Source organism: Myxocyprinus asiaticus, chromosome 29, assembly GCF_019703515.2.
Source record: "Myxocyprinus asiaticus isolate MX2 ecotype Aquarium Trade chromosome 29, UBuf_Myxa_2, whole genome shotgun sequence".
NCBI classification, from domain to species: domain Eukaryota; kingdom Metazoa; phylum Chordata; class Actinopteri; order Cypriniformes; family Catostomidae; genus Myxocyprinus; species Myxocyprinus asiaticus.
In genome coordinates, this window is record NC_059372.1 from 11060604 (window position 1) to 11086916 (window position 26313).

The window sequence follows — 26313 nt, forward strand, 5'->3', positions numbered from 1 at the left end:
AATCACTCTGGGTGAAAGTGAAAGTGGAGATTTATAGTAAAAAAAAAATTTAAATATGTATTTGTTTCTCACCCACATCTGTTATATTCCTTCTAAAGACAGATTTAACCACTGGAGTCATATGTATTACTTTTAAGCTGCCTTCGTGTGATTTTTGGAGCTTGAAAGGTCTGGTCACCATTCACTTGCATTGTATAGACCTACAGAGCTGAGTTATTCTTCTTAAAATCTTAGTTTGTGTTCTGCAGAAGAAAGAACGGCATATACATCTGGGATGAGATTATGGTGAGTAAATAATGAGATTTATTATTATTTTTATTTATTTTTTTTTTTTTTTTTTTTGTGAACTGTCCCTTTAAAAGGATTTTTTTCTATAAATTGTAAGACTTTTATTTTGAAAAGCAGCGCAATACCTTCCAGAACTTTTATTTTCTCTTTGACATCATCACTTCCTTGTGTTACGGCAGCCATATTGGCATGGGGGATAGATGACAATTTCACCTCAGCTGAAGAGCTACATTTTTGTTAATTTTGTTTGTTTTTCACGTGCGTATTTAATCTGAAACGAAAAGGATATCGAAATATCACCCCAATTTGACCTTGGTTGATCCCGTGGAGGGCGTTGAAAGAGGTGAGACTGAACCGTTTCAATATCCCCGTTCACTGTCAATGGCTGTGTCTCAAAACTAGTGAGCTCCGTATGTAAACAGCATTTTCTGGCATTATAGGTGACTTATGATAAACGAACCTGCGGAACGCGTTGATGTTGCACAAAGATGTTGTCTACGTAAGCAACTCTAAACTAGGTTTAGAAACAGGCCATGTGTCCGCTCTAACGACGTCGTTCAATTATAATGTGATTATTTAACCATATGTCCACCTGGTTGTCATTATAATCGTCTTGTAGTGGCCCAGATTGTTTTATATACATCAGGTGCTGACTTTTAAGGTGTTAATGGGTCTTTTAACATATGTCACCATAAGGATCTGTGTTATGCGAGAATATCTCTCTGTAGTTTTTATTGTATAATCAAACAAATACAGGTAAGTTTAAAGAAAAGACATTGGAAATTTGATTTATCATTTTGTAACTAATACTTGTAGGTCAATCTGTCTGTTTAATATAATACCAATCATAACAATATGGTATATGTCTATCTGTCTATCGTCTATCTATCGTTTATCTGTCATTGTCTATCTATTTATCGTCTATCGACTATCTGTCTCTATCTGTCTTATCTACCTATCTGTCTATAGTCCATCTATCTATCTACCTATCTATCTATCTCTATCTATTTATCGTCTATCTGTCTATCGTCTATCTGTCTCTATCTATTATCTATCTATCTACCTATCTGTTTATAGTCTTTGTCTATAGTCTACCTGTCTGTCTATCGTCTATCTGTCTCTATCTGTCTATCGTCTACCTATTTACCTATCTATCTATCTGTAGTCTGTCTGTCTATCTATCTGTAGTCTATCTGTCAATCTGTCTGTCATCTATCTGTCTATCTACTGTATAGTCTGTCTATCCATCTATTCTGTCTATCTGTTTGTCTGTCATCTGTCTGTCATCTATCTATCTATATCTGTCTATCTATAGTGCCTGTCTGTCTATCTATCTATAGTGTCTCTCTGTCTATTTGTTACATGTTTTCATATTGTCTTTTATTAATAGGAATTGTTCAGTTTGTATTGCATAACTGACATGTGATTTCACAGATGAGCAACAACTTAAACAAGAGGGCTCCAACCACAGCAACACAGAGGTTAAAACAGGACTACTTGCGAATCAAGAAAGATCCGGTCCCCTACATCTGCGCAGAACCGCTCCCATCAAACATTTTGGAATGGTACACTTGATTTTCTCCACATCACTGATTGGATTAGCATTGTTCCTCCACTTAACACTGGTTATAGTCTGCACTAGCTAAAGAAATTGTTCACCCAAAAATTCAAATGCTCATCATTTACTCACCCTTATGTTGTTCTAAAGCCATTGTGACATTCTTTCGTCCATGGAAACCAAAAGGGAATCATTTCAGTGTGTTGATGATGTCTTTTCCATACTATGAAAGCATAAAGTGTTAAAAGTAGTCCAAACAATATGCAGGAGTAGGTCAAGCAGTATGGCAGTAATCATATTATTCCAGCTACAGTTGCATGTTAACCACACCCCTCACTTTATTTCCTTATTTTTCAGGCATTATCTAGTTCGTGGCCCTGAGAAAACTCCATATGAAGGTGATTCTCTGCCCTTCATTTTCCCATTATCAGTTCCTTTTTGAAACTGTGAAATGTCTGCTATATTTTGACTTTTCTGTCTCTCGCATTCATAGGTGGATATTATCATGGCAAGCTCATTTTCCCACGGGAATTCCCCTTCAAACCCCCAAGCATATACATGATCACACCTAACGGCAGATTTAAATGTAATACCAGGTAAGCAAACAGCATATTTTATCTTTTCAATTCTGTGATTCTCTTTATTAAGATTTTTAAGCAGTAAGTTTAATAAAAGAGGCCGTGTTATAGTGGTCAACAGATTAATCAGAAAAATTGTTTTAGGTAGGGATGTCCTAATAACGCACTTGTACTTTCGCTCCAAAAAAAATGCTCAAAGCAAAAAGCGACACCATCTGATGATCAAATGTCAATCTGTAAACATAAATATATAGATTGCATGTGCTGTGCGCTTCAAAGTGAATGTGTGGAGCTGGTGTTGTGCCGATACGGCTGCTCATACTTTTTAGAGCTCTTCGTTTCATACACGGAAAACATCATCATGAGCATCGCACACTCTGTTTTTAGAAGATGACAGCTAGCAGAGCGCTAATTCACTTTGTAGCACGAGACACATACAGACTAAATATTTATTAAATTAAATGGCAGCCTTTTGCGGTTTAATAATCACATTGGGTCACGTAGCAACCTGTTTTTCCAGATGTGAGAAGCTACTATCATAAACACACCGAAATGGAAAGGACTTCACTCCAAAATAAAAGCTTCCCCCAAAATAAAAGCTCAATTTAAATGGAAAAATGACAGAAATATATTACTACTGTGTAGTTATGTAATGTTCACTGTAATTCTACTACTACTCAATAAAAATCATCTTCTATTTAAGCAATATCTCACATCTGTGATGCTCTGTTGTGTAGGACTTTATTTGACAAAAAATAACTCAAATGTTGTATTTTGGATTGTGCAAAGTGAGGGTTCTGTATTAAAGCAATTTAATTGTTAAAAATAATACAATATGTTGAAAATTAATAGTTCTGTTTTTTTATTGATTACATTTATTAATTTATGTAGAAACCATTTCGATGATACAATTTAAATAAACTGTAGATATGGAATAATTAAATTTTTTTTTTTATCAATATCAGCGAGTACCAAAAAGGAAGTACCAGTACTCATTCTCAAGAAAATGGTATTGGGGGAAAATAAAATAAAATGTTTTATCGGGGAAAAAATAATTTTGCTATATATATTTAAAACCTTCATCTAGGGAATTAAAAAGCTATAAAATGTTTAATTTAGTGGTACTTGCATGTAAAGCATTGCATAGGAGCCAAGCCTCCATAATGCCACTATTTATGGACTAATGCATGATTATAAATATGGGATGATGTATAAAAAAGATATATCAGGCACAGATGTAGTTGAACGTTTATTTATACAACCTTTATTGATTGTTGGGTTCAGGTTGATTTTGAATGATGGTCTAAAAAAGGTAAGACTAAGGAAGTTTTTTTAACACATTCAAAGTATCGGTCTAATAATCAGTTATCCAACGTAGTTTTTATGATAAACATTTTTTTATTCAAACACAGAAAAGCAAAACATAAATACACAGAATCAACTTTTAACACCCACTACCACCCCACCCCGACCCTCAACAAACACCCCCGTGGTCATACATGAGCACATACAAAAGAAACAAAAACAAAACAGTTAATAAAAAAAATATATATATAAAATCACACACATAACTACCCCTCTGTCTCCACTGTTCCACCCCAAGAACCCTCCAAGAACACCAAGTATCTACCCCATTTCCCACCAAACAAATCCAAATTCCCTAGTCTTCTATATGACCCTTCTTCTAAAGCCGTCACCCTCCCCATCTCCGAGCACCACTCCTGAAATGGGGGCGTTCCAGCTGACTTCCAACCTTTCAGAATCACCTGTCTGGCGACTGTAACACTGGTTAAGACCCAATCCTCCATCCACCAGCGTAGTTGGGGACAGTGGTGGCTCAGCGGTTAAGGCTCTGGGTTACTGATCAGAAGGTTGGGGGTTCAAGCCCCAGTACTGCTAAGATGAGCAAGGCCCTTGACCCTATCTGCTCCAGGGGCGCCATATCATGGCTGACCCTGCACTCTGACCCCAGCTTAGCTGGGATATGTGAAAAAAAAGAATTTCACTGTATATGTGCAAATGTATAATGTGTGATTAAATAAAAATTGATTAATTAAATTAATTAATTAGTTATCGGAATCCTCAAAATCCAATATTTGTCAACCTCTACTGTGCTATATTGTAAAAAATTCATTTTTCAATTGTTTTCCTATGTAAACTTGTTCTAGAGGTTTTTGTCCGTTGCATGGCATCTCTGTTTTTTTTAGATGCAGTGTCAAGGTAAAAAGGTCTTTAACTGTTAAAAACGCATCGTGGGACACTCTGTTTATTACCATTTTATTCGTCTTTTTTAGTATAAGAACACAATCAGTATGAACAGCACCTTACTTTTCCTTTCTCTTTCAGGTTATGTCTTTCTATCACAGATTTTCATCCTGATACATGGAACCCTGCGTGGTCTGTATCCACCATCTTAACTGGTCTCCTGAGCTTCATGGTTGAAAAAGGCCCAACTCTCGGCAGTATCGAGACCTCGGACTTCACAGTGAGTATCAAACAGTGTAATGTCTTTGAGCTTTATGCCTTAGCAATAATTCACCCAAAAATGAAAATTCTGTCAGTAATGAATCATCCCCATGTCATTTGTTTTGTCCCATGGAAAATGAAATATTTAGCAGTATGTCCAGGCTACTTTTTTTTTTTTTTTTTTTTTTTTTTTTTCATACAACAAGATTAGATGGATATACAGTAGATTCTGTCATGCTCCAAAAAGGACCAAAAAAAGCACCATACAATACAACTAATCATGGGCAATATTGCAAGTCTGCTAAACTTGCCTTTTTGGGTCTTGATAGTATAAATCACGTACTATTGTAGTATGGATAAGACTAGTCTAGACAATCTGTTAAATATCTCCTTTTGTGTTCCATGAACAAAAACTGCGACATGTGGGTGAGTAAATGATGACAGAATTTTCATTTTTGGGTGAATTATCCCTTTAAGAGAGATGTTGATGATATTTAGTGGTCTCTCTTTCAAAAATATTACAAGTTTTTATTTTTTACACCATTTACAAATGAGCTGCAATCTCCTCAAATCTCAATCTATGAGCACATCTAGTCCAAAATCATTACAATAAATCTGTTCCACTATTTATTTTTCTCAACAAAGAAAAGACAGCTGGCCACACAGAGCCTTGCATTCAACATCAAGGACAAAGTCTTCTGCGAGCTGTTTCCAGATGTTGTCGAAGTAAGTATTATGCAAGACTTCTGCTTTCAAGCAGTAAACACATTATTTTAGCAAATTTATTAAGGGAATTTTCAGTGTTTAATTCAAGTTAAACTCAATCCACAGCATTTGTGGCATAATGTTGATTACCACGAAAAATTATTTTCGACTTGCCCCTTGTTTATTTAAAAAGAAGCAAAAATCGGTTACAGTAAGGCACTTACAATGGAAGTAAACGGGGCCAGTCCATAAACGTTAAAATATACACTATTTTAAAAGTGTAGTCACAAGATTTAAATATTATACATTTTAGTGTGATAAAATCAGGGATTTACCAGCGTTACTAAGTTTTACCAGATTACAGGATTTACCAGTGCCATTGGATTTAACTTTACACATATGGTTAGTAAGCAATTTTATCATACTAAAATAGTGTTCACATGAGTATTGTTTGTCTTATGGCTATACTTTTGCAACGATGTATATTTTAATGTTTATGGATTGGCCCCATTCACTTCCATTGTAAGTGCCTCACTGTAATTTTTTTTGTATTTTAAATGAGGGGCAAGTCGAATAATTTTTTGTTATCAACATTATGCCACAAATGCTGTTGATTGAGCTTAACGTGAACCCAGAATATTCCTTTAAATATTTGTTCCTGTTTTCTCCCACCAAACAGGAAATCAAGCAGAAGCAGCGTATGCAGGAGGAGCTCCGGTCCCGCTCTCAATCTCTGCCACTCCCCGACGTGGTGCCGGACGGTGAAGCCCACCACGCGCAAAATGGGCATCTGCCACTAAACGGGCATTTGCCCCCAGGGGCGGCCCACCCACCCGACCTCCAGCAGGTCAACCGAAACCATGGACTCCTGGGTGGAGCGCTCGCCAACTTGTTCGTCATCGTAGGCTTTGCCGCGTTCGCCTACACAGTTAAATACGTTCTGCGGAGCATCGCGCAGGAGTGAATCGCCCAGTGAGAGATTATACCGGGAGGAACGAAAGGCTGAAGCCGTTCTTACGAACAAAATAGGTAGCGAGAAATCAAAAGGTGTTCTCACAACCAAATAAAACGAAGCAGTCCCGTATTCGAGATTGAGAGCTCTGTGATTTCCTTCTTAGTGGTGGTAACCACTCAGTGGTCAAGGTCACGTGAAATGATGGCTTTGTTAATATATAAGGAAATTTAAAAACGCAGTTTTTATTTTTTTTGTACCTTACCCGATTCCCATAGGAAGGTAAGCCCGTGTGACCGTGCAGTGATCATCCGAATGGGCATTTTAAGGCCTCTTCTTTTAATTCAACATCTGTTTTTGCATTTCATATTGATCTCTGAAGATTTTCAAATCTGCACATTGGACGATGAGCAGTTTTTACGTGGAAGATTAAAAGAAAAAAATTGCAATCCAACCATTCCTTAAAAATAATAAAGAAAACAAATACTCTTCAAATATGCGTCACACCATTTGCTGTGACTGAGAACCCAAACCATTTTATGCAATGGAAATGGCTCAAATGTACACATGCTTTAACTATGGAAATTTGTTCTTAAATGCGTTTGTGCTCGCTTGCGCTACAGCAACCATAACTACCAGTTAGGACAGGAAAGAAGTGGCGTGAAATGAGTTACTTGTCATTAGATTTGTGTGTCTGTGATGCGGCGCTCCAAGTGTACAATAACTATCTTTCAGAGGGGTCACTATCGGCCAAAAGAAAGCATTATCAACTCTTTTTCAGGCCATGTAACACTATAATTTATGTTTTTGTGCAATATGTAGAGTTGTCAACTTGGCTTTTTATGATACACAGCACTTCACTTCTTTTCCAGGGGTTGTGATTTATGCAATAATTCTCAAAAAATGTAAAAAAATAAATGTCCATTTTATTCTTTTAGGCAGGAGAATATGCATTTAAGTGCATTACATTCTCACAATTTCCTGTTGTACTGTAAAAGAGGATGTGTTCCTTAGGAAAAAGTGAGTTACCTCCTCCAAAATCATTGAATTGTACAAATAATAAAGTTGTTAAAAACTTGCAAGTCAAAGCCTAGTTTGCTGAGACCTACATGCACTTCAAAACATCCCTTTCTGGGTTGGAACAGTCATATCAACATTTACTCTGATTCGGAGTGAATATCATAATGAATATTGTCGTTTTACCAGAATGTTCTGGTCATTTGACAAGTTGCCCCCCAATTGAAGTGTTTTGTCCAAAATAATAGAACTTTTGACACCTCCATTTACACTGTCAATAGATATACTTTCCTGTAGAGGAGTGTGTAAACAGAGATAGTCATGTTGTGTTTACATTTTGAATAAATAATATTCTGTTAAAGAAAGTGGTTGTGTGTAATTCTACTCCAAACACCAAGTTGAAAGTGTACCTGCATTTGACCATTTTTTCCAAGTTCCTATTAATTTAGCACATAGATACTTAAATAATCACTATTCAAAGTTACTAAATCACTGATACTTCTGTTGGGTGTTAGTATGTGTATGTAAATGTTTCTGGGACAAAGGAAAACACAGTATTACCATGGGTTTTTCAAGATGTTTTTGAATACCATGTAAATATCATGGTACTTGAAATTGGTAATCCTTGACTAACATTGTTGTTACCATTATATACCAGCCACCACAGTGGCTGAAAATTTACAAATCAAAACAAAATAATAATTAAAAAAAGTGTCATTGTGTTTTCAGATTTGCCATTTTATTTATTTTGTTCTGGTGATGTTGGTTTTTGTTCTTCTCAGCCTACGTACATAGCACTTCTCTTTTCAAAACACTGGAAAAAATCTTCATGCAAAGAATGTAGCATTTATTTATTTATTTATTTATTTATTTTTTAGGATGATTCACCCTATAATGAAAACCCTGTCATCATTTACTCATCCTCATGTTGTTTCAAACCAGTATGACTATCTGGTGCATCCCAAATTGCATACTTCTGCACTATTCTATACCATTTTGTGTTGTAATGCAAGAAGTATGTTTACACTGAAAATGCAACAAAAAAGTACTAGGAGTACACGGATAATTTACAACTTCAACCGAAAAAAAGGAATGTTTTTGTGTGGAATGTTGGACCCTCAGCGCTTGCAGCTTGTGCTATGTAACGGAAGGGACAGGAATACCTGGCCACCATGCTGGCCTGATAAAACAATTGTAATTAATGGTGAATGTGGCAACTAGTGAGAATTCTGAGAAGACGGCATCTTGCAAATGTAAGCTGAATGCTTTACCATCACCCCACACTGTGTGAATATGTACAATATTTGAGATATAAGTATTGAGCTAAGTTTAGCTATCTCACTGCGTTTAAAACATTGCGGAAGATTTCGCTGAAAAACAGCGAATGCATCAGTGTAGAAAAAAAAACTTTAGCGTTCCAAGTACTACACTTTGAACATGTATACACTAGATGTTCAAGTACATAGTGTTAGTATATAGAGCTTCATTTGGGACACAGCCTTTGTCTTTCATGAAACACAAAAGGAGATTTTAGGCAAAATGTTAGCCTCAGTTACCATTTACTTTCATTATATGAAAAAAAAAATAGATGCAATGAATGTGAATGGTGACTGACAGAATATTAATTTTTGTGTGAACTTTAACTTGTAAGAGGGATATTTTCCTAATTTAAAATGAAAATTCTCTCATTTACTCACCCTCACGCCATCCCAGATGTATATGACTTTCTTCTGCTGAACACAAGATTTTTAGAAGAATATCTCAGCTCTGCAGGTCAATACAATGCAAGTGAATGGTGACCAGACCTTTGTAGCTCCAGAAATCACATAAAGGAAACAAAGTAATCCAAGTAACCAGTGGTTAAGTCCATATCTTCTGAAGCGATATGACAGATGTGGGTGAGAAACAGATAAATATGTAAGTCTTTTTTTTTTTTTTTTTTACTCTTAATCTCAACTTTCACTTTCACATCTGAAAGTGAAAGTGAAGATTTAGAGTAAAAAAGGACTTAAATATTCTAAAGATTGTGGTGAACCATCAGTTACGTCGAAGAAATGTGGTCGGAAAAAAAATCTTGAATGAACGTGATCGGAGATCACTAAAACTCTTGAAGTCACATCGAAAAAAATCGACAGTAGAACTCACGGCTGTGTTTAATAGTGAAAGTAAGAGCATTTCCACATGCACAATGTGACGAGAACTTACAGGACTGGAGTTAAACAGCTATGTGGCCACAAGAAAGCCACATGTTAGTGAGGCTAATCGGAAAAAAATGACTTCAGTTTGCTAGTGAGCATAAAGATTCATGTGGTCTGATGAGTTCAGATTTACCCTATTCTCAGGGGCAGGTTTACAATTTCTGAGGCGCCAAGCAACCGACCAACCCGGGGCCCCATTTTGAAAAATAAAATTGATTTTAAATCATAATTTTAAATTCATCCTATATGCCGTTGTAGCCAAGTACATTCAAAATGTTTAATGAAATAAAAATCTAGTTAAATATAATGAATGCATGTTTTCCCATTTTTCCACAGATAAAAAAATATCTTATATATATTTATCTACAAATATTTTTACAAAACACTTTTTTTGTGTGTGTGTGAACAGGGTGTGCAAAACCTACTACTTCAACCAGTAACATTTTGGAATTTAGTTGGTATTTATTAATATTATAACCCATCAATTATTTATTGTTGTCCAGTTTGTCATTATAACATGATACAGTACTATTATTATTACTTTGAGGATTTGTTGTACACAATAGTAATATATTTCTGTCTTATTTACTTTATTTTCACCTGGAGCTTATATTCTGATGCTGCAGTGTATTGTTCACCTCGTTCATCCAGCACGTTTACATAGGAAAACAATGAAAAAACAGAGCAGACGCAAAAAAACAAAACAAAAAAAAAAACAATTTGCCGTGAACGGCAAACGTATCCGTTCGCGCGTATCTGAGCGTGTGAGTGAAACAAGTTCGGAAGGCCTATATATTTTTTCATAAATTACAAACCCAAAGTCCTACTGACCTGAACCCAGCAGCTTCTAACATGAACCACTCTGAGAGCGCTGACAACGGCGTGTTCGCGGTGTGTACCCAGAACAGCATGTCACCTCAAGCGGTTTTTGCATAGCTTTCCTAAATGGTAAATAAGGGAAGCGCATGAAGCGATGCACCCATCATGCATAGTGCCCACTGTACAAGCCTCTGGAGGAAGTGTTATGATCTGGGGTTGCTTCAGTTGGTCAGGTCTAGGCTCAGCAATATTATGCGGCAATAAAATGAAGTCAGCTGACTACCTGAATGTACTGAATGACCAGGTTATCCCATCAATGGATTTTTTCTTCCCTGACAGAATGGGCATATTCTAGGATCGACATTGCCAAGATTCATCGGGCTCAGATTGTGAAAGAATGGTTCAGAGAGCATGAGGAATCATTTTCACACATGAACTGGCCACCACAGAGTCCTGAACTTAACCCCACTGAAAGTCTTTGGGATTTGCTGGAGAAGACTGCAGTGTATTTTTCCTTTGTGATTTTTGGAGCTACAAAGTTCTGACCACCATTCACTTGCATTGTATGGACCTACAGAGCTGAGATATTCTTCAAAAAATCTTTGTTTGTGTTCAGCAGAAGAAAGAAAGTCACACACATCTGGGATGGCATGAGGGTGAGTAAATGATGAGAGAATATTAATTTTTGGGTGAACTATCCCTTTAAATTGACATTTGTCAAATTTAAAGTAGACATCAATTTTTTAAGCGGGGATGTTTTTATCAAACAGTACGTAACTGGAAAAACAGGATTTATATGCGAGTTTTGAGCAACTGAGACTCAAAACGTCTCAGAAGCGCTGAATTATGCCTCACGTGACGCGCGTCTGACCAATCAGCGCCCGATCTCACGGGCCGGAAATGGTGCCAAGATTTTCCATATTTCTTTGCGCTGGCCTTGCAGAATAATAATGTTTAACGATGGAGTTGATGCTGTGTTGGAGTATGCCTTATAATATCGTCCTCTGAAAGCGAGTCGGCTTGAATAATGCAGTGTTTTCAAGGCCGAACATTTTCATAAGAGGGGGAGAAAAGAAAAACAATGGGGCCTAACAGGAGAGGTGAGGAGCAAGTGTCAGTTCTCAGCTGAGGAATTTAACATACAGCAGGTGAGTTACAATGTTGCATTGCACAAAGACAGTAAATATCGCATCTTATGGAAGTGTGTTGCATGCATACTTGATTTCATGTTGTATTTGTTTCGATAGTCACGGTATACTGTATGTTGACATAATGTTTGCAAGCAAATGTTGCATTATTTCCCTTCTAAATGCAAAGCTGTATAAATGTGATGAAAATGCAGCCTGTTAAATCTGAGGCAGATGCTGTCTATGATCTATGACCTATGACCTGACTGTCATATTGTAAGTTAAGGAGTTTAGAGTAAACATTTGATGCTGCCACGCCTCTTTATTTATTTATTTATTTATTTTATTTTTTACAAAGTAGCAACCATTGCCATGACAACCACCACCCTATTAACTGGCTACAGCCATTTCTGTAGCAACCACCTTGGATCACCTAGCTACAGCCCTTGCTATTGCAGCAGGCATTTGTTTTGTTCTGAGAGTGCTGTAGGTCACATGATATATTATTACTGAGAAAAGTTCATTGATGTCTGTGTTTATGTGTATTTGCTTTTCATTTACTCTTTTGGGAACTTAATTCTGGGTTTAACTGCAAATTTTGGTTCTCACATTAAAGCTGTTGTGTGTAATTTCATTTTTAAAATAAACTACTTTAACTCTGTAAAACTTTGACTTTAAACTGTTTTTAGTACCATTAGACAAACACACTAATATTATGTTGGATCACCTTTAGCTTTGATTACGGCGCGCATTCGTCCTGGCATTGTTTCGACAACCTTATGCAACGTCACAACATTTATTTCCATCCAGATTTGCATTGATATTTGTCCGAGATCTTGTATTGATGATGGGAGAGTCGAAACCACCCCGTAAAGTCTTCTCCAGCACATCCCAAAGACTTTCAATGATGTTAAGCTCAGGACTCTGTGGTGGCCAATTCATGTGTTAAAGTGATTCCTCATGCTCTCTGAACCACTCTTTCACAATTTGAGCCTGATGAATCTGGGCATTGTCATCCTGGAATATGCCCATGCCGTCAGGGAAGAAAAAATCAATTGGTGGGATAACCTGGTCATTCAGTACATTCAGGTAGTCAGCTGACTTCATATTATTGCCGCATAATATTGCTGAGCCTAGACCTGACCAATTGAAGCAACTCCAGATCATAACACTGCCTCTAGAGGCTTGTACAGTGGGCACTCATGCGCTTCCCTTCTTACCCTGACGTGCCCATCGCTTTGAAATAGGGTAAATCTGAACTCATCAGACCACATGACCTTTTTCCATTGCTCCACAGTCCAATCTTTATGCCCCCTTTTTGTCCAATTAGCCTCCCTAACAAGTGGCTTTCTTGTGGCCACACAGCTGTTTAGTCCCAATCCTGTAAGATCTTGTCGCACTGTGCGTGTGGAAATGGTCTTACTTTCACTATTAAACATAGCCGTGAGTTCTTCTCTCAGTTTTTTATGATGTGACTTCACCAAGCGTTTTAGTGATCTCCGATCACGATCATTCAAGATTTTTTTCTGACCACATTTCTTCTGCAAAGCTGACGGTTCACCACTACCCTTCCAGGTTTTAATAATGCATTGGACAGTTCTTAACCCAATTCAAGTGATTTCAGCAATCTCCTTATAATTTGCCTCTTCTGAAACAGAGAACCATCTTTTCCACGACCACAGGATACGTCTTCCGACATGGTTGTTGAAGAAATGAGAAGCTACACACTGCATCAGTTAGGGTTAAAAGAATTGTTGCCAGCTGAAACATATTAATCACTGCAATAATGATCCAATCATAGGCTCTTAAGTATCTGCTTATTTAAATCCAAACGGTGACTTAAATCTTGGGGTATTATCAGAGGACTCCCTGGGCTTTTCAGTGATGCCAAATGTTTGAGACTTTGGCCATGACAACATCCTCGCCTTGGTCTATAAATATGGATTGAAGTGTTTCAAAGTTAAATTCAGCACATCAAATACAATATGAATAAATATTATTTTTTCAATAAACAATTTTTATAATATGTTTTTTATGCATCAAACACTTTGACATTTAAAAAATTATATATATTATATATAAAAACAATTTTTTTTTTTTTTTTTTGTGGTGGGCATGAATGGAATGTAATGGTGATTGAGAGATATACCTCAAAAGCCTGGATTTCAACTGGCTTTTTCAATAAAATAATATACAAAATTTTAAGTTGCTTATATTCAGCAAATACTCATTTTAAAATATCAGTAACAATATAATCATTACTGTCACTTTTACTTTATAAAAATCAGCAAAGATTTCACGAAAAAACAAAAAACTAGTGCATGCAATACAAAAGCAGACGTTTTAGGAAAGTTTGTAAGAAATGCCTGTAAACGTCCACCAAGTGGCAGCAGACATCTAGTGCATTGCAGACAACTGGATTTTCGGCAAAATTTTTGATTATGTTAATGATGCACAGGCTTTAGAATATAGCCTATCAAATTTGATACAGACAACATTATAGGCTTAAAAAAAAGCTAAGAAATAAATAGGTTAATTTCCCCATTAAAATGGGGCTTTGTGGTGCTTTCAAAAACATTGGCTGTGTTCAGAATAGCATACTATTTGCAGTTTAAAGTATTGTATTCATACTGTGAACAGTATGCATATTTCTTTTATGTAGTGAATACTTGGATTACCTACTCCTACAACATTTATGTAGTATGCCAAAGTATGCAGTATACAACAAATCACACAGAACATATGCTAAAAATAAAATGCAATGTACTCAGTTTAACCATCCATTTCCAGTGTTATGAATGAACCAGAAGTAATATCCATTGCGTTTCTTTAATATATTTATCTTGACTAATTATTTGATTGGACTGTCAATAGATTAGGATGTTTAAAATGCAAAAGAATAATTTTTATTTCCAAGATGATGATTGTACACTACTCCCATGCAACATGATGAGGTCATGTTACAACAATGTAGCATACTATCATTTGAAACATGTATCATGGAATAATAGTTACTGTTTCTCTTACTGTTTAATAAAATAGTACGCATTTACAGTGCATAATTCGCAATATTCAGTAAGTAGTAAGCTAGTATCTAATTCTGAGGATAGCTATTGATCTGTTTGTTTTAGCGTGAGTTTGGGCAGGGGCTACCTTCGTTGCAATTCTGTGTTGTGCCACTAGTGGTGCTAAAATTACACACTGCAGTTTTAATTAACGATATAGTGATACTATGACATAAACCCAATGAATCCAATTCATAAATATTACTTTTCTATGTGTTAAAGGAATATTCAGGGTTTAATACATGTTAAGATCTTGACAGCATTTGTTGCATAATGTTGAAAAAAATTATTTAGACTAGTCACTCGTTTATTTAAAAAAAAGAAGCAAAAATCACAGTTACAGTAAGGCACTTGCAATGGAATTGAATGGGGCCAGTCCATAAATGTTACCATACGCAGTTTAAAAAGTACAGACAAAAGATATAAACAAACATTTTACATGTTAACGTGATTTTATCATGGTAAATTCAGGAATTTACCGTGTTACACCATTTACTAGATTCTGGGGTTTACCAGATTTATGTCGTCATGACTACAAAGTTGTAATATTGGAGATAACTTTATACAGATAAGGGTAGTAAGAGATTTTATCACACTAAAATCATCTTAACAGTATTATGTATACATCTTGTTGCTTTTTAGAAACAGAGTGTATTTTAACGTTTATTGACTGGCCCCATTCACTTCCTTTGAAAGGAACAAAAATTGAAACACCCTTACCGAAATTTTTTTTTTTTTAATGAACGAGGGATGAGTCAAAAAATGTTTGTGTTAATAAAAATTAAGCCACAAATTCTGTCGATTGAGTTTAACCCAGATTATTCTTTTAAAAGGTGAAATGCTGACTTCCTTTTCTCTTTATCTCTTCTAGGCATGTCCTCACAACTCCAAGCGTTTTCCTCTCCTTCCGTATCCTCCAGTGGCCTCTCCCGCTCCAAAAAACTAAAGGTGGAAAACCATGCATGGAATGTGAGCAGCCAATCAGAAGAAAGCAGCTACTACCAGCAGAGCCCAAACCAGACCAATAGCTCCTCCCCATCTACATCCGGCTTCAAACCCAATTACAACTCCTCCAACCTGGTCTTTCCTCCCGGAAGTTCGCGTGAACAGACGGTGGTACGTGCCGCGGACAGCACCGGCAGCATCTCGGAGCCTTCATCCTCCTCCTCATCATCTTCATCCAGTAGGCATGGTAAAGATGTAGGCTCCACTTCTCAGGCTTGCGTGGGCTACCAGAAACAAGGTAGTCTGAAGCGGAAAAGCGAGGAGGTGGACAGCAGTGACAGCGTGCAAATCTTAGAGGAGCTCTCGGCGCCCGTGCTGCCCAACCGTGTTGGTGGAGGCAATGCCACGGCTCAGTCCATTGCTCATTCCACCTCCACCACCAAAAGCAGCAACTCCCACAGCGAGGGTGACTACCAACTGGTCCAACACGAGATCCTCTGCTCAGTCTCCAATAGTTATGAGGTGCTGGAGTTTCTTGGACGTGGAACATTCGGACAGGTGGCGAAATGCTGGAAGCGTGGAACCAATGAGATCGTGGCCATTAAGATTCTCAAGAATCACCCATCATATGCCCGTCAGGGTCAAATAGAGGTAAGTTATTCATTTGTGCAAGAAAATTAACAATTGGCTGGCAATTAACCAGCATCAAAACATATGCCATTATATCAGTATAGTTAATTGGAATAGTTCACCCAAAAATTAAAATTCTGTCATCGTTTACTCACATACTCATGTTGATTCAAACCCATATGACTTCCTTTCTTCCATGGAACACACAGGAATTTCTGAAGGATATCCTGGCCACTCTTTAGGTTTAGGAAACTCGAGCTGTCCATCTCCAAAAAAAAATATTTTACAGACTTATGATAGCTTTTTGAGAAGATAGGCCAAATTGAAGTCATTATTAACTGATAATCTTACCCTTAGCCAAATAAAATGTTGGATTGACTATTAAAAATTGCACTTTGACACCAAACTCCATTGGTTCTCATCAGTTTTACCAACAGAAATCTGTATGTATATACAATATATATATATATATATATATATATATATATATATATATATATATATATATATATATATATATATATATACACATACATACATAAATACACAGTGCCTTGCAAAAGTATTCAGACCCCTGACCAATTCTCGTATTACAAATGGTACACTGGAATTTCATTCTGATTGATATTTTATTTTAAAACACTGAAACTCAAAATCAATTATTGTAAGGTGATATTGTTTTTTTGTTAGTAAATATTTTTATGAAAAATAAAAAACTGAAATATCTTGCTTGCATAAGTATTCAACCCCCACACATTAATATTTGGTCGAGCCACCTTTTGCTGCAATAACTGCTTTAAGTCTTTTGGGGTACATATGTACCAGCTTTGCACACAGTGACAAAGTGATTTTGGCCCATTCTTCTCGGCAGATTTGCTCCAGGTTGTTCAGGTTGGTCGGGTGATACTTGTGGACTGCAATTTTCAAATAGTGCCACAGATTCTCAATAGGATTGAGATCAGAACTTTGACTGGGCCACTGTAGGACATTTATCTTTTTGTTCTTGAACCACTCCAATGTTGCTTTGGCCTTGTGCTTGGGATCATTGTCCTGCTGAAAGGTGAATTTCCTCTCAAGCTTCAGTTTTTTAGCGGACTGAAGCAGGTTCTCTTGCAGTATTTCCCTATATTTTGCTCCATCCATTCTTCCTTCAATTCTAACAAGATGCCCAGCCCCTGCTGATGAGAAGCATCCCCACAGCATGATGCTGCCACCACCATACTTCACTGTAGGGATGGTGTGTCTTGAGGCATAGGAAGTGTTAGGTTTGCGCCACATATAGCGCTTTGAGTTTTGTCCAAAAAGCTCTATCTTGGTTTCATCTGACCACAAAACCTTCTCCCACATCGCAGCTGGATCACTCACATGCTTTCTGGCAAACTCCAGACATACTTTCAGATGGTACTTTTTGAGTAACGGCTTCTTTCTTGCCACCCTCCCATACAGGCCAGCATCATGCAGTGCTCTTGATATGGTTGACTGGTGCTCCATTACTCCACTCCCAGCCACTGAACTCTGTAGCCCCTTCAAAGTGATTGCTGGCCTCACTGTGGCTTCTCTCACAAGTCTCCTTTTTGTTAGAGCGCTGAGTTTTGAGGGGCGGCCTTGGGTGGTGTGGTGCAGCTTCCACTTCCTGATTATTGATCCAACAGTGCTCACTGGGATATCCAAATATTTGGATATTATTTTGTACCTTTTCCCTAATCTATGCATTTGTATTACTTTACCTCTAAATTATGTGGAATGCTCTTTGGTCTTCATTTTCCTTCAGATTCACAGCCTGACCAATGATCTTTCAACAATGGGTTTTTTATCCAGAAAATGTGATTGCAACTTTAATGATTCACAGGTGGATGTCAATGGTAAAATAATTGTGTCTTCGTCAGGGCAATTTCTTTCATCAGTGTAACCTGGCAGCTTCCACAGCACAGGGGTTGAATACTTATGCAAGCAAGATATTGCAGTTTTTTTTTTTTTTTTCAGTTATTTCCCAACATAAAACCAATGTCACCTAACAATAATTGATTTTGAGTTCCAGTGTTTTAAAATAAAATATCAAACAGAATGAAATTTCAATGCACCATTTGTAATTCAGTAATATGAGATAATTGGTCAGGGGTCTGAATACATTTGCAAGGCACTGTGTATATATATATATATATATATATATATATATATATACACACACACACACACACACACACACACGCACGCACACACTGATGAGCCAAAACATTATGAACACCTGCCTAATATGCTGTTGGTCCTCCGCCTGACGCCAAAACAGTGCCAACCCACAGAGCCATGTACTCTACAAGAACCCTGAAGGTGTCCTGTGGTATCTGGCACCAAGATATTAGCAGCAGATCCTTCAAGTCCTGTAAATTGCAAGGTGGAGCCACCATGGATCTGACTTGTTGGTCCAGCACATTTCACAGATGCTCAATCGGATTGAGATCTGGGGGATTTGGAGGCCAGGGCGATGCCTTGAACTCTTCAGCATGCTCTCAAACCATTCCTGAACAATGTGTGCGGTGTGGCAGGGTGTATTATCCTGCTGAAAGAGGCCACTGCCATCATGGAATACCATTGCCATGAAGGGGTGTACCTGGTATGCAACAATGTTTAGGTAGGTGGAACATGTCAAATTGATGTCCACAGAGCATCACACTCCCTCCACCGGCTTGTCATCTTCCACAGTGCATCCTGTTGCCATCACTTCCACAGGTAAACGGCGCACACGTACAATGCCGTCCACGTGATGTAACAGAAAATGGGACTCATCGGACCAGGCGACATTCTTCCACTGCTTCAAGGTCCAGTTCCAACGTTCGCATTGCTCGCATTGTAGGTGCTGTCGACAGTGGACAGGGGTCATCATGGGCACTCTGACCGTTCTGCGGCTACGCAGCCCCACACGCAGCAGGGTACGATGCACTGTGTGTTGTGACACATTCCTCCCGTAACCATCATTAAAATTTTCTGTGACTTGTGCCACTGTAGACCTTCTGTTGGTTCAGATCAGATGGGATAGCCTTCATTTTATTTGTGCTTCTATGAGCCTTGGGCACCCAACACCCTGTCGCCGGTTTGTGGTTTGTTAGGATATGATCAACGTTATTCGCGTCACCTGTGAGTGGTCTTAATGTTTTGCCTCATCAGTGTGTGTGTGTGTGTATATATATATATATATATATATAGGGCTGTGAATCAATTATATAATTTTAACTAATTAATCGCAAATCATGATTTTAGCCATAGGAAGTGAGGGAAAATATCAGTGAAGTAAAAAGTGAAAGTGAAGTGTTTTCTTTCCATTAATTTTTTACAAAATACTGTCTTTTTATCTCATTGCTTTCAATTAAGACTGCAAGATCAAAACTTGTGTAAAATAGCTTTACATTTTTCAGTAGTGGCAAAGTGCAGGAAACACTGGTTCTCAGCCTTTTTCAACACCGGCATTAAGGTCAATTCCGCCATATTTCTTTTGAGAGCTACAATGGTGAGGAAGATTTTCAGGACTTGGAATAAAGGACAACTTGTATGATTGTTTTATGGTGTTTTTTTTTTTTTTTTGGGAGCTTGATGGCCCCTCAATTTTCACTTTCATTATCTAGTAAAGGGCAGCCAGGATATTCTTCAAAAATTCAGTTTTTGGTGTTCCATGGAAGTCAAACTCAAAGTTTGGAGCAACATGAGTGTGAGTAAATGTCATTTTTGGGTGAATTATTCCTTAAATTGTTGTCTTTTTTTTAATAGGTCAGCATCCTTAGCCGTCTTAGCACAGAGAACGCAGATGAGTTCAACTTTGTGCGCTCGTACGAGTGCTTCCAGCACAAGAACCACACCTGTCTGGTGTTTGAGATGTTGGAGCAGAATCTGTATGACTTTCTAAAGCACAGCAAGTTCAGCCCTCTGCTGCTCAAGTGTATCCGGCCAGTTCTGCAGCAGGTTGGCACCGCACTCATGAAGCTCAAGAGTCTAGGTCTGATTCATGCTGATCTGAAGCCTGAGAACATCATGCTGGTGGATCCCACCAGACAGCCCTACAGAGTTAAAGTTATTGACTTCGGTTCAGCCAGTCACGTGTCTAAAGCCGTGTGCTCAACATACCTGCAGTCTAGATACTACCGGTAAGGGACAGTTTTCAATGGTCAAGTCACTGTCACAACCCTCTGGTCAAAAGAGTTTACAACATAGTCATTTTCATGTTACAGCCAAAAACTGATGTGATGGATGGCCAATTTTGTCTGTTCACACCAAAACCCCAATGACAGGAAATTTTGATTTGGCATTAAAAACACAATAACATACAGTATAAAAGATGGGTAACGGTTCATTTTGAAGCCTGGCATAGAAAGAGTAAGCAGTTTAAATCAGAAAAAGAGTAAGCTCAATAATGATAGAAGTCAGTTAATGGCTTCTAATATCGACCATATCAGAACATGATAATTTATTTTAACCTACACTCAAAAAAAGGATTTTGCTGCTTGTTCAATTTACTTAATTAAAATAAACTGAAGCAACACAATTATAGAACATTTTGTCACAACTTGATTTCATTGTGTTCTATCCATTTAGTTGGGACTACATGAATACTTTTTGTAGCATTGATGAAACCGGGCAGGGGGATTTCCATTTTCCAGCATGCTTTCCGTGGGAGGTGATGGGGAGAGTAAATGTTAAAATTAAGTTTTATTTTATGTGTTTTTATGCAAGATGAATATAAAGGGTGCTACTTGTTAGTGTTTGTTTTGTTATTTTGAGATTTAGAAGAGTTTCTGTTATGTTAGAGTTTTGGTGAAGAGTGGAGCTTGAGCTAACGATGAGGACAGGTAGATGTTGTACATAAATTTGATTGCTCATTTTGTTTGAGCAAATGCTTTGCTAACTATAGCATAGTTACTAAACTACACTTTGTAGTGCTTCGAACCATTAGCATGCTAACATTCACTTTCACTAGTTAGTTCATAAAGAAAAAAATCAATTGATTTGAGTGACTTTGACATGTCTAATTTTGTTGGGTTTACCCAATTCAACAAGGTTCTTCCTACACAAAGCGTTTGTGTTGAGATTACATAGAAATTTTAAGTTAAGAAAACGTATTTCAAACACGCGGAACCACTGTCCACGATTGAATCATGTTCAGCCAAAGAGCTGTTTGTTTGGAGTGTATGCTGATATGGTCACGATAAATCAAGCATCCCTAAAGACCTTGTTTACCTTTAATATATGTATATATTAAATATATTTAATATATTTTTATTCCTGTCATTCTCCCATGAATCATATAAATATAATAAGGAATGTGCAAATGTAATGAACGCGCTCATAACTCCACTACCGGTCAAAAGTTTGGACACATTTGAATATTATTATTATATAAAATATAACATACAAGGGTGGCCGAAAAAAAACGGGGCCACTATGTTTGATTGCTCATATCTTAAAAATTCATAAAGGCGTTTGCACGATTTTGATATATTTTGCACGACTTTTTGTAAACAACAAAATTATATCACTATGACATCGTAAGCAACAACTTGTTACAATAAATAAAAAAGTAAAACGTTTTCAGTGGCAGCAAACTTAGGTGCTTCATGGCTTTTGCCATGTGGCCCTGTTTTTTTGGGGCCAAACGAGTTACTTATGTGTAGCAAGTTCTTGCTCATGATGATGTCACAGTGACGTCATTTGGTTGTTTACAAAAAGTCATAGAAGTACGGCAAAAATTGCACAAACGCCTTGATACATTTTTAAGATACGAGCAATCAAACATAGTGGACCTGTTTTTTTTATTTTTGGGCCACCCTGTAGTCTTAATTTGATTAGAATTTTGTGGTCACTACATAACTCTCGTACTTCAGTTTGTGTTATTTCAAAGGTTACTATTATTTTAGAATAATAAAGAATGAAAAGATATGTCTAAACTTGTGACTTGCACATTTATTTGTCTTTTCATGTCCAGAGCTCCAGAGATCATCTTGGGCCTTCCATTCTGTGAGGCCATTGACATGTGGTCTTTGGGTTGTGTCATTGCTGAACTCTTTCTGGGCTGGCCTTTGTATCCTGGAGCTTCAGAGTATGATCAGGTCTGTTAATTTATTTTATTATATATATATTTTTTATTATATAAAATTATATAAGGCTGCCTGTACAAATTGACGCAAGGATGAGCTAACACTTCTGTTAACCTGCCAAGCGGATACCGTTATCAACCATTGCGAATTTCAAAATGCAAAATATCGGCCGATATATTGTTCGACCACTTGTATATAATCACTGTGGCAAGGAGGAGGGCGGGGCCGGGCCATGATGATGCACGCCCGGACCCTAATTAAGCTAATCAAGCCAACGAGAGGGATAAAGGCGGCCGGAGGCGGCAGTTCAGTAGAGAGAGAGCTACAGGCAGCTGCCCTGTATGCATTTGTGTTGTATGTCTTATGCTTTAAGTTAATCATTAAATTATTATTTATATTGTCAAGCCGGTTCTTGCCTCCTCCTTTCCCGTTTACCCTGTTACAATCATATAACCAACATGTTTTATTCCTCTGCCAACACCACCTCTTGAAAATCTGTGCATACAAGCCCAGAATGGGATGTACTGTATACAGTATATTCGGTTTTCTAAATACAGTACATAATGTGTATTTCTGATTGATTTGCAGATTCGTTACATATCCCAGACACAAGGCTTGCCAGCTGAGTATCTCCTGAGTGCCGGCACTAAAACCAACCGGTTCTTCCACAGAGGTCCAGACTCCAGCTACCCTCTCTGGAGACTGAAGGCATGTCCCAGTTAAAACACTGTGGTGTATTTCACTTCCCAAGACATAAGCGACCAATCGATGATCAAATGTTTTCCTCACTGATGTCTTTCTGTTTTTAGACTCCCACAGAGCACGAGGCAGAGTTTGGCATAAAGTCCAAAGAGGCTCGCAAATACATTTTCAACTGCCTTGATGACATGATGCAGGTATTATTGAAAAATGTATGTTATATTATTATTAACTATAGCTAAAGTGTGTCAAACCTAATGATTTCGGATGTTTATTCAAAAGAAAATGAACATGCCTACATTAATTATAATTATGAATGGAAAAAAATACTCTTTTAAAAGGGTATTAAAGGGGGCATATCATGGAACACAGGACTTTTATTGCACTTTTTAATTCAAAGAGGTTTTGGCACACAATTCTTTTTTTACAGCTCATGAAACTAAATTTAGCATTATTTAAAAAAATATATTATCCCAATGCCAATGATATTATTAAACTTTGTTTTGCTTGCACATTTGTGACAATCAGCGCAGGTCGTAGTGTCTAGTGGTGGGGATGTTGATTCATCCCAGTAACTCGAGCCTTTTGAATCTGTTCATTAAAAATATTTGTTCTGATTTTTTTTTATTAATATGGTCATTGACAATTTCTGCAAATTATGCCTTTGCGCCAGTCGACGGCACCAAATGTACGCCTTTTACGTTTTGAAGGAGTATTTGCCTGATACCAAAAGCACAGAGTCATTCACGACCAGAAAAAGTATAATTATCCTTTTTTCATTTTTTTTTTTGATTTTTCCCCTTTTTCACCAATTCCCAGTGTGCTTTTTAAGTCCTCGTGGTCGCGTAGTGATTCGCCTCAATCCGGGTGGATGAATCCCAGTTGCCTCCACGTCTGAGACCATCAACCCGCGCATCTTATCACGTGGTTTGTTGAGTGCGTTGCCATGGAGACATAGCATGTGTGGAGGCTTCACGCCATCCACCGCAGCATCCGCGCTCAACTCACCACGCGCCCCACCGAGAACGAACCACATTATAGCGACCACAAGGAGGTTACCCCATGTCACTCTACCCTCCCTAGCAACCGGGCCAATTTGGTTGCTTAGGAGACCTGGCTGGAGTCACTCAGCACACCCTGGATTCGAACTAGCGAACTAGCAAACTCCAGGGGTGGTAGCCAGCGTCTTTTACCACTGAGCTATCCAGGCCCCCATAATTATCCTTTATTAATATTTGCGTGTCTACAGTTTTACTAAGAGACTTAACCATTGCAGAGTGTTTAAGCATCACTAGCATTTCCCCACAAATGGCAACATCATATTGTGAACCGCTAAGCACAACTTTTTATCAAGCTACACAAAAAATGCAACAACACTTGCCTAAAAAATAATTATGAATTTCAATAACGTCCATATAATTGTAATGTGTAGTAATCATCACTCACTTTTATTCATAATTTATCTGGCCCCTTTTCTAGTTGAACGAGATGCATCTCCTCCTCTCGTTCAGCCAGTCAGCAGATCTTCGTTTTCAAACAAGATGAATGAATGATTCATTCATTTAATTTGCAAACGAGTATACCAGTACATTTAGTTCATGAACAAGAGACTCGACTGGTTCAGTGTAGGGCGTATTCGTTCAGCAGGTAAAACCAATGATATGCTGCTTCATAGTCTGCAGTCGAATGCTATTGGCTCGCACTAAAGTCAGTCTTTACAGGCATGAAAAGCCACCAAAGCAGTCTCACGCTGAGCTCATTGACTTCAAAAGGGAGAGCCGTCAGTGAACAAGAAATATGAGTCAATGTATGGAGGTGAACGAAAAAGATTCGTTCACTTAAAAGATTCGTTTTCGAACAAAACATCACTAATAGTGTCACAACATCACGTACGAGATAAGTTAGTGTCCATCTCTTGATGAAAATGCACCTCTCACAAAAATGTGGTTGTGTTTGGTGGCTTAATTCAAGGACTATTGCTAAATCCTTAATAGAATAGAACATTAGAATAGAGAATAGACATTCAGGTATTGTGTCTCTTGCTGTAGGTCAACATGACTAATTTGGATGGCACTGATATCTTGGCGGAGAAGGCCGATCGGAGAGAGTTTATTGACCTGCTGAAGAAAATGCTAACACTAGACACAGACAAGCGGATCACACCCATCAAGACCCTCAATCATCCTTTTGTGACGATGGCTCACCTACTTCACTTCCCGCACAGCTCTCAGTAAGCCTAGTGCACTATACAGATCCAATAGCCACTGTTCCACCATCGGGCCAGTGCGAGCCTGAGGTGTCAACTGGTCGGCTGGGGCCAGTAGCCTCGAGCCGCGGGACCAAAATTGATCTGCGTTCCCACCATCGGGCCAATAGCTCTGCAGCGTTGCACTAAAACCTGGCCTTAATGTGTCACCCTGGTCACATCATATCACACATGATACTACAGCTTATGCTTCGCTCTTGCTTCTGAAATGGGCGGGGTAATCTACTTGGCAAGTTCAGCGACAATTTACGTAATCACATTTCAGCAGACACTGTCGATCTGACATTTACACATTTTAGTCAGCCCAAATATTCAGAAGAGCCATCTACTGACCATTACTTACGATTCTCCATTCTCAAACTGTTTGAGGTTAACTGATAGCTAGATATGAAAAATTGGTAATGATTATCTTAGTGCTGATCCTCTGACCTGACTCAGCTAAACTCCGCCTTTAACAGTGACCCCGCCTCAATCCTCAGTTGGTCTTGTTTGGCCATTGGCCCACTACTTTGGCCATTGGTCCCGAGGAAGCCCAGTGGAGGCACAATGAAGTCCCAGAAGTGACAGTGCGAATGCAACTAGCCATGGCACGCATAAGAACAACCTCATCTGACCTGACAGTGGAAACGTGGCTAATGATTTAAAGTAGCCATTGCAATAGTCACATCTCTGTCTTTAATCCTCAAAACATCACTAACGCAAGTGCTGCCCTCTCTCATAGTGTGAAATCCTGCTTCCAAAACATGGACATTTGCAAGCGCAGGTGTACCGCTTTCGACAACAACAAGAATCTGTTCACCAGTCACAACGCCCCTGGTGCGGCCGCCAACCTCACTGTCACATTCAGCAGTCAGCTCAACCAGCATAGTCAGGTCTGTACTACTGCACAGATGCATTAAGGGAAATTTTCTTTGTTTGCA

At 38.0% G+C, this 26313-nt stretch overlaps 2 protein-coding genes across 4 annotated transcripts in view; both read left to right on the forward strand.

The window, feature by feature from the left end:
- The first annotated feature begins 451 nt into the window (after positions 1-451).
- On the forward strand, positions 452-7929 carry ube2j2 (ubiquitin-conjugating enzyme E2, J2 (UBC6 homolog, yeast)). The gene is made up of 7 exons (XM_051662856.1): positions 452-631; positions 1723-1853; positions 2204-2244; positions 2340-2442; positions 4771-4909; positions 5536-5616; positions 6275-7929. The coding sequence occupies exons 2-7, from the start codon at positions 1723-1725 to the stop codon at positions 6557-6559; spliced, it is 780 nt and encodes a 259-aa protein (XP_051518816.1). The 5' UTR covers positions 452-631; the 3' UTR covers positions 6560-7929.
- Positions 7930-11346: 3417 nt separating this feature from the next.
- Positions 11347-26313, forward strand: part of hipk1a (homeodomain interacting protein kinase 1a) — a 39304-nt gene continuing 24337 nt past the window's right edge. The window contains exons 1-8 of one of the 3 annotated variants that reach the window (XM_051662832.1): positions 11347-11729; positions 15645-16369; positions 20108-20481; positions 22317-22440; positions 23017-23136; positions 23238-23339; positions 25176-25357; positions 26115-26265. In XM_051662832.1, the coding sequence (XP_051518792.1) occupies positions 15647-16369; positions 20108-20481; positions 22317-22440; positions 23017-23136; positions 23238-23339; positions 25176-25357; positions 26115-26265 (1776 nt within the window). In that variant the 5' untranslated portion in view covers positions 11347-11729; positions 15645-15646. The remainder of the gene's footprint in view (positions 11730-15644; positions 16370-20107; positions 20482-22316; positions 22441-23016; positions 23137-23237; positions 23340-25175; positions 25358-26114; positions 26266-26313) is intronic. The other 2 variants (XM_051662831.1, XM_051662833.1) reach the window with 2 other exon arrangements.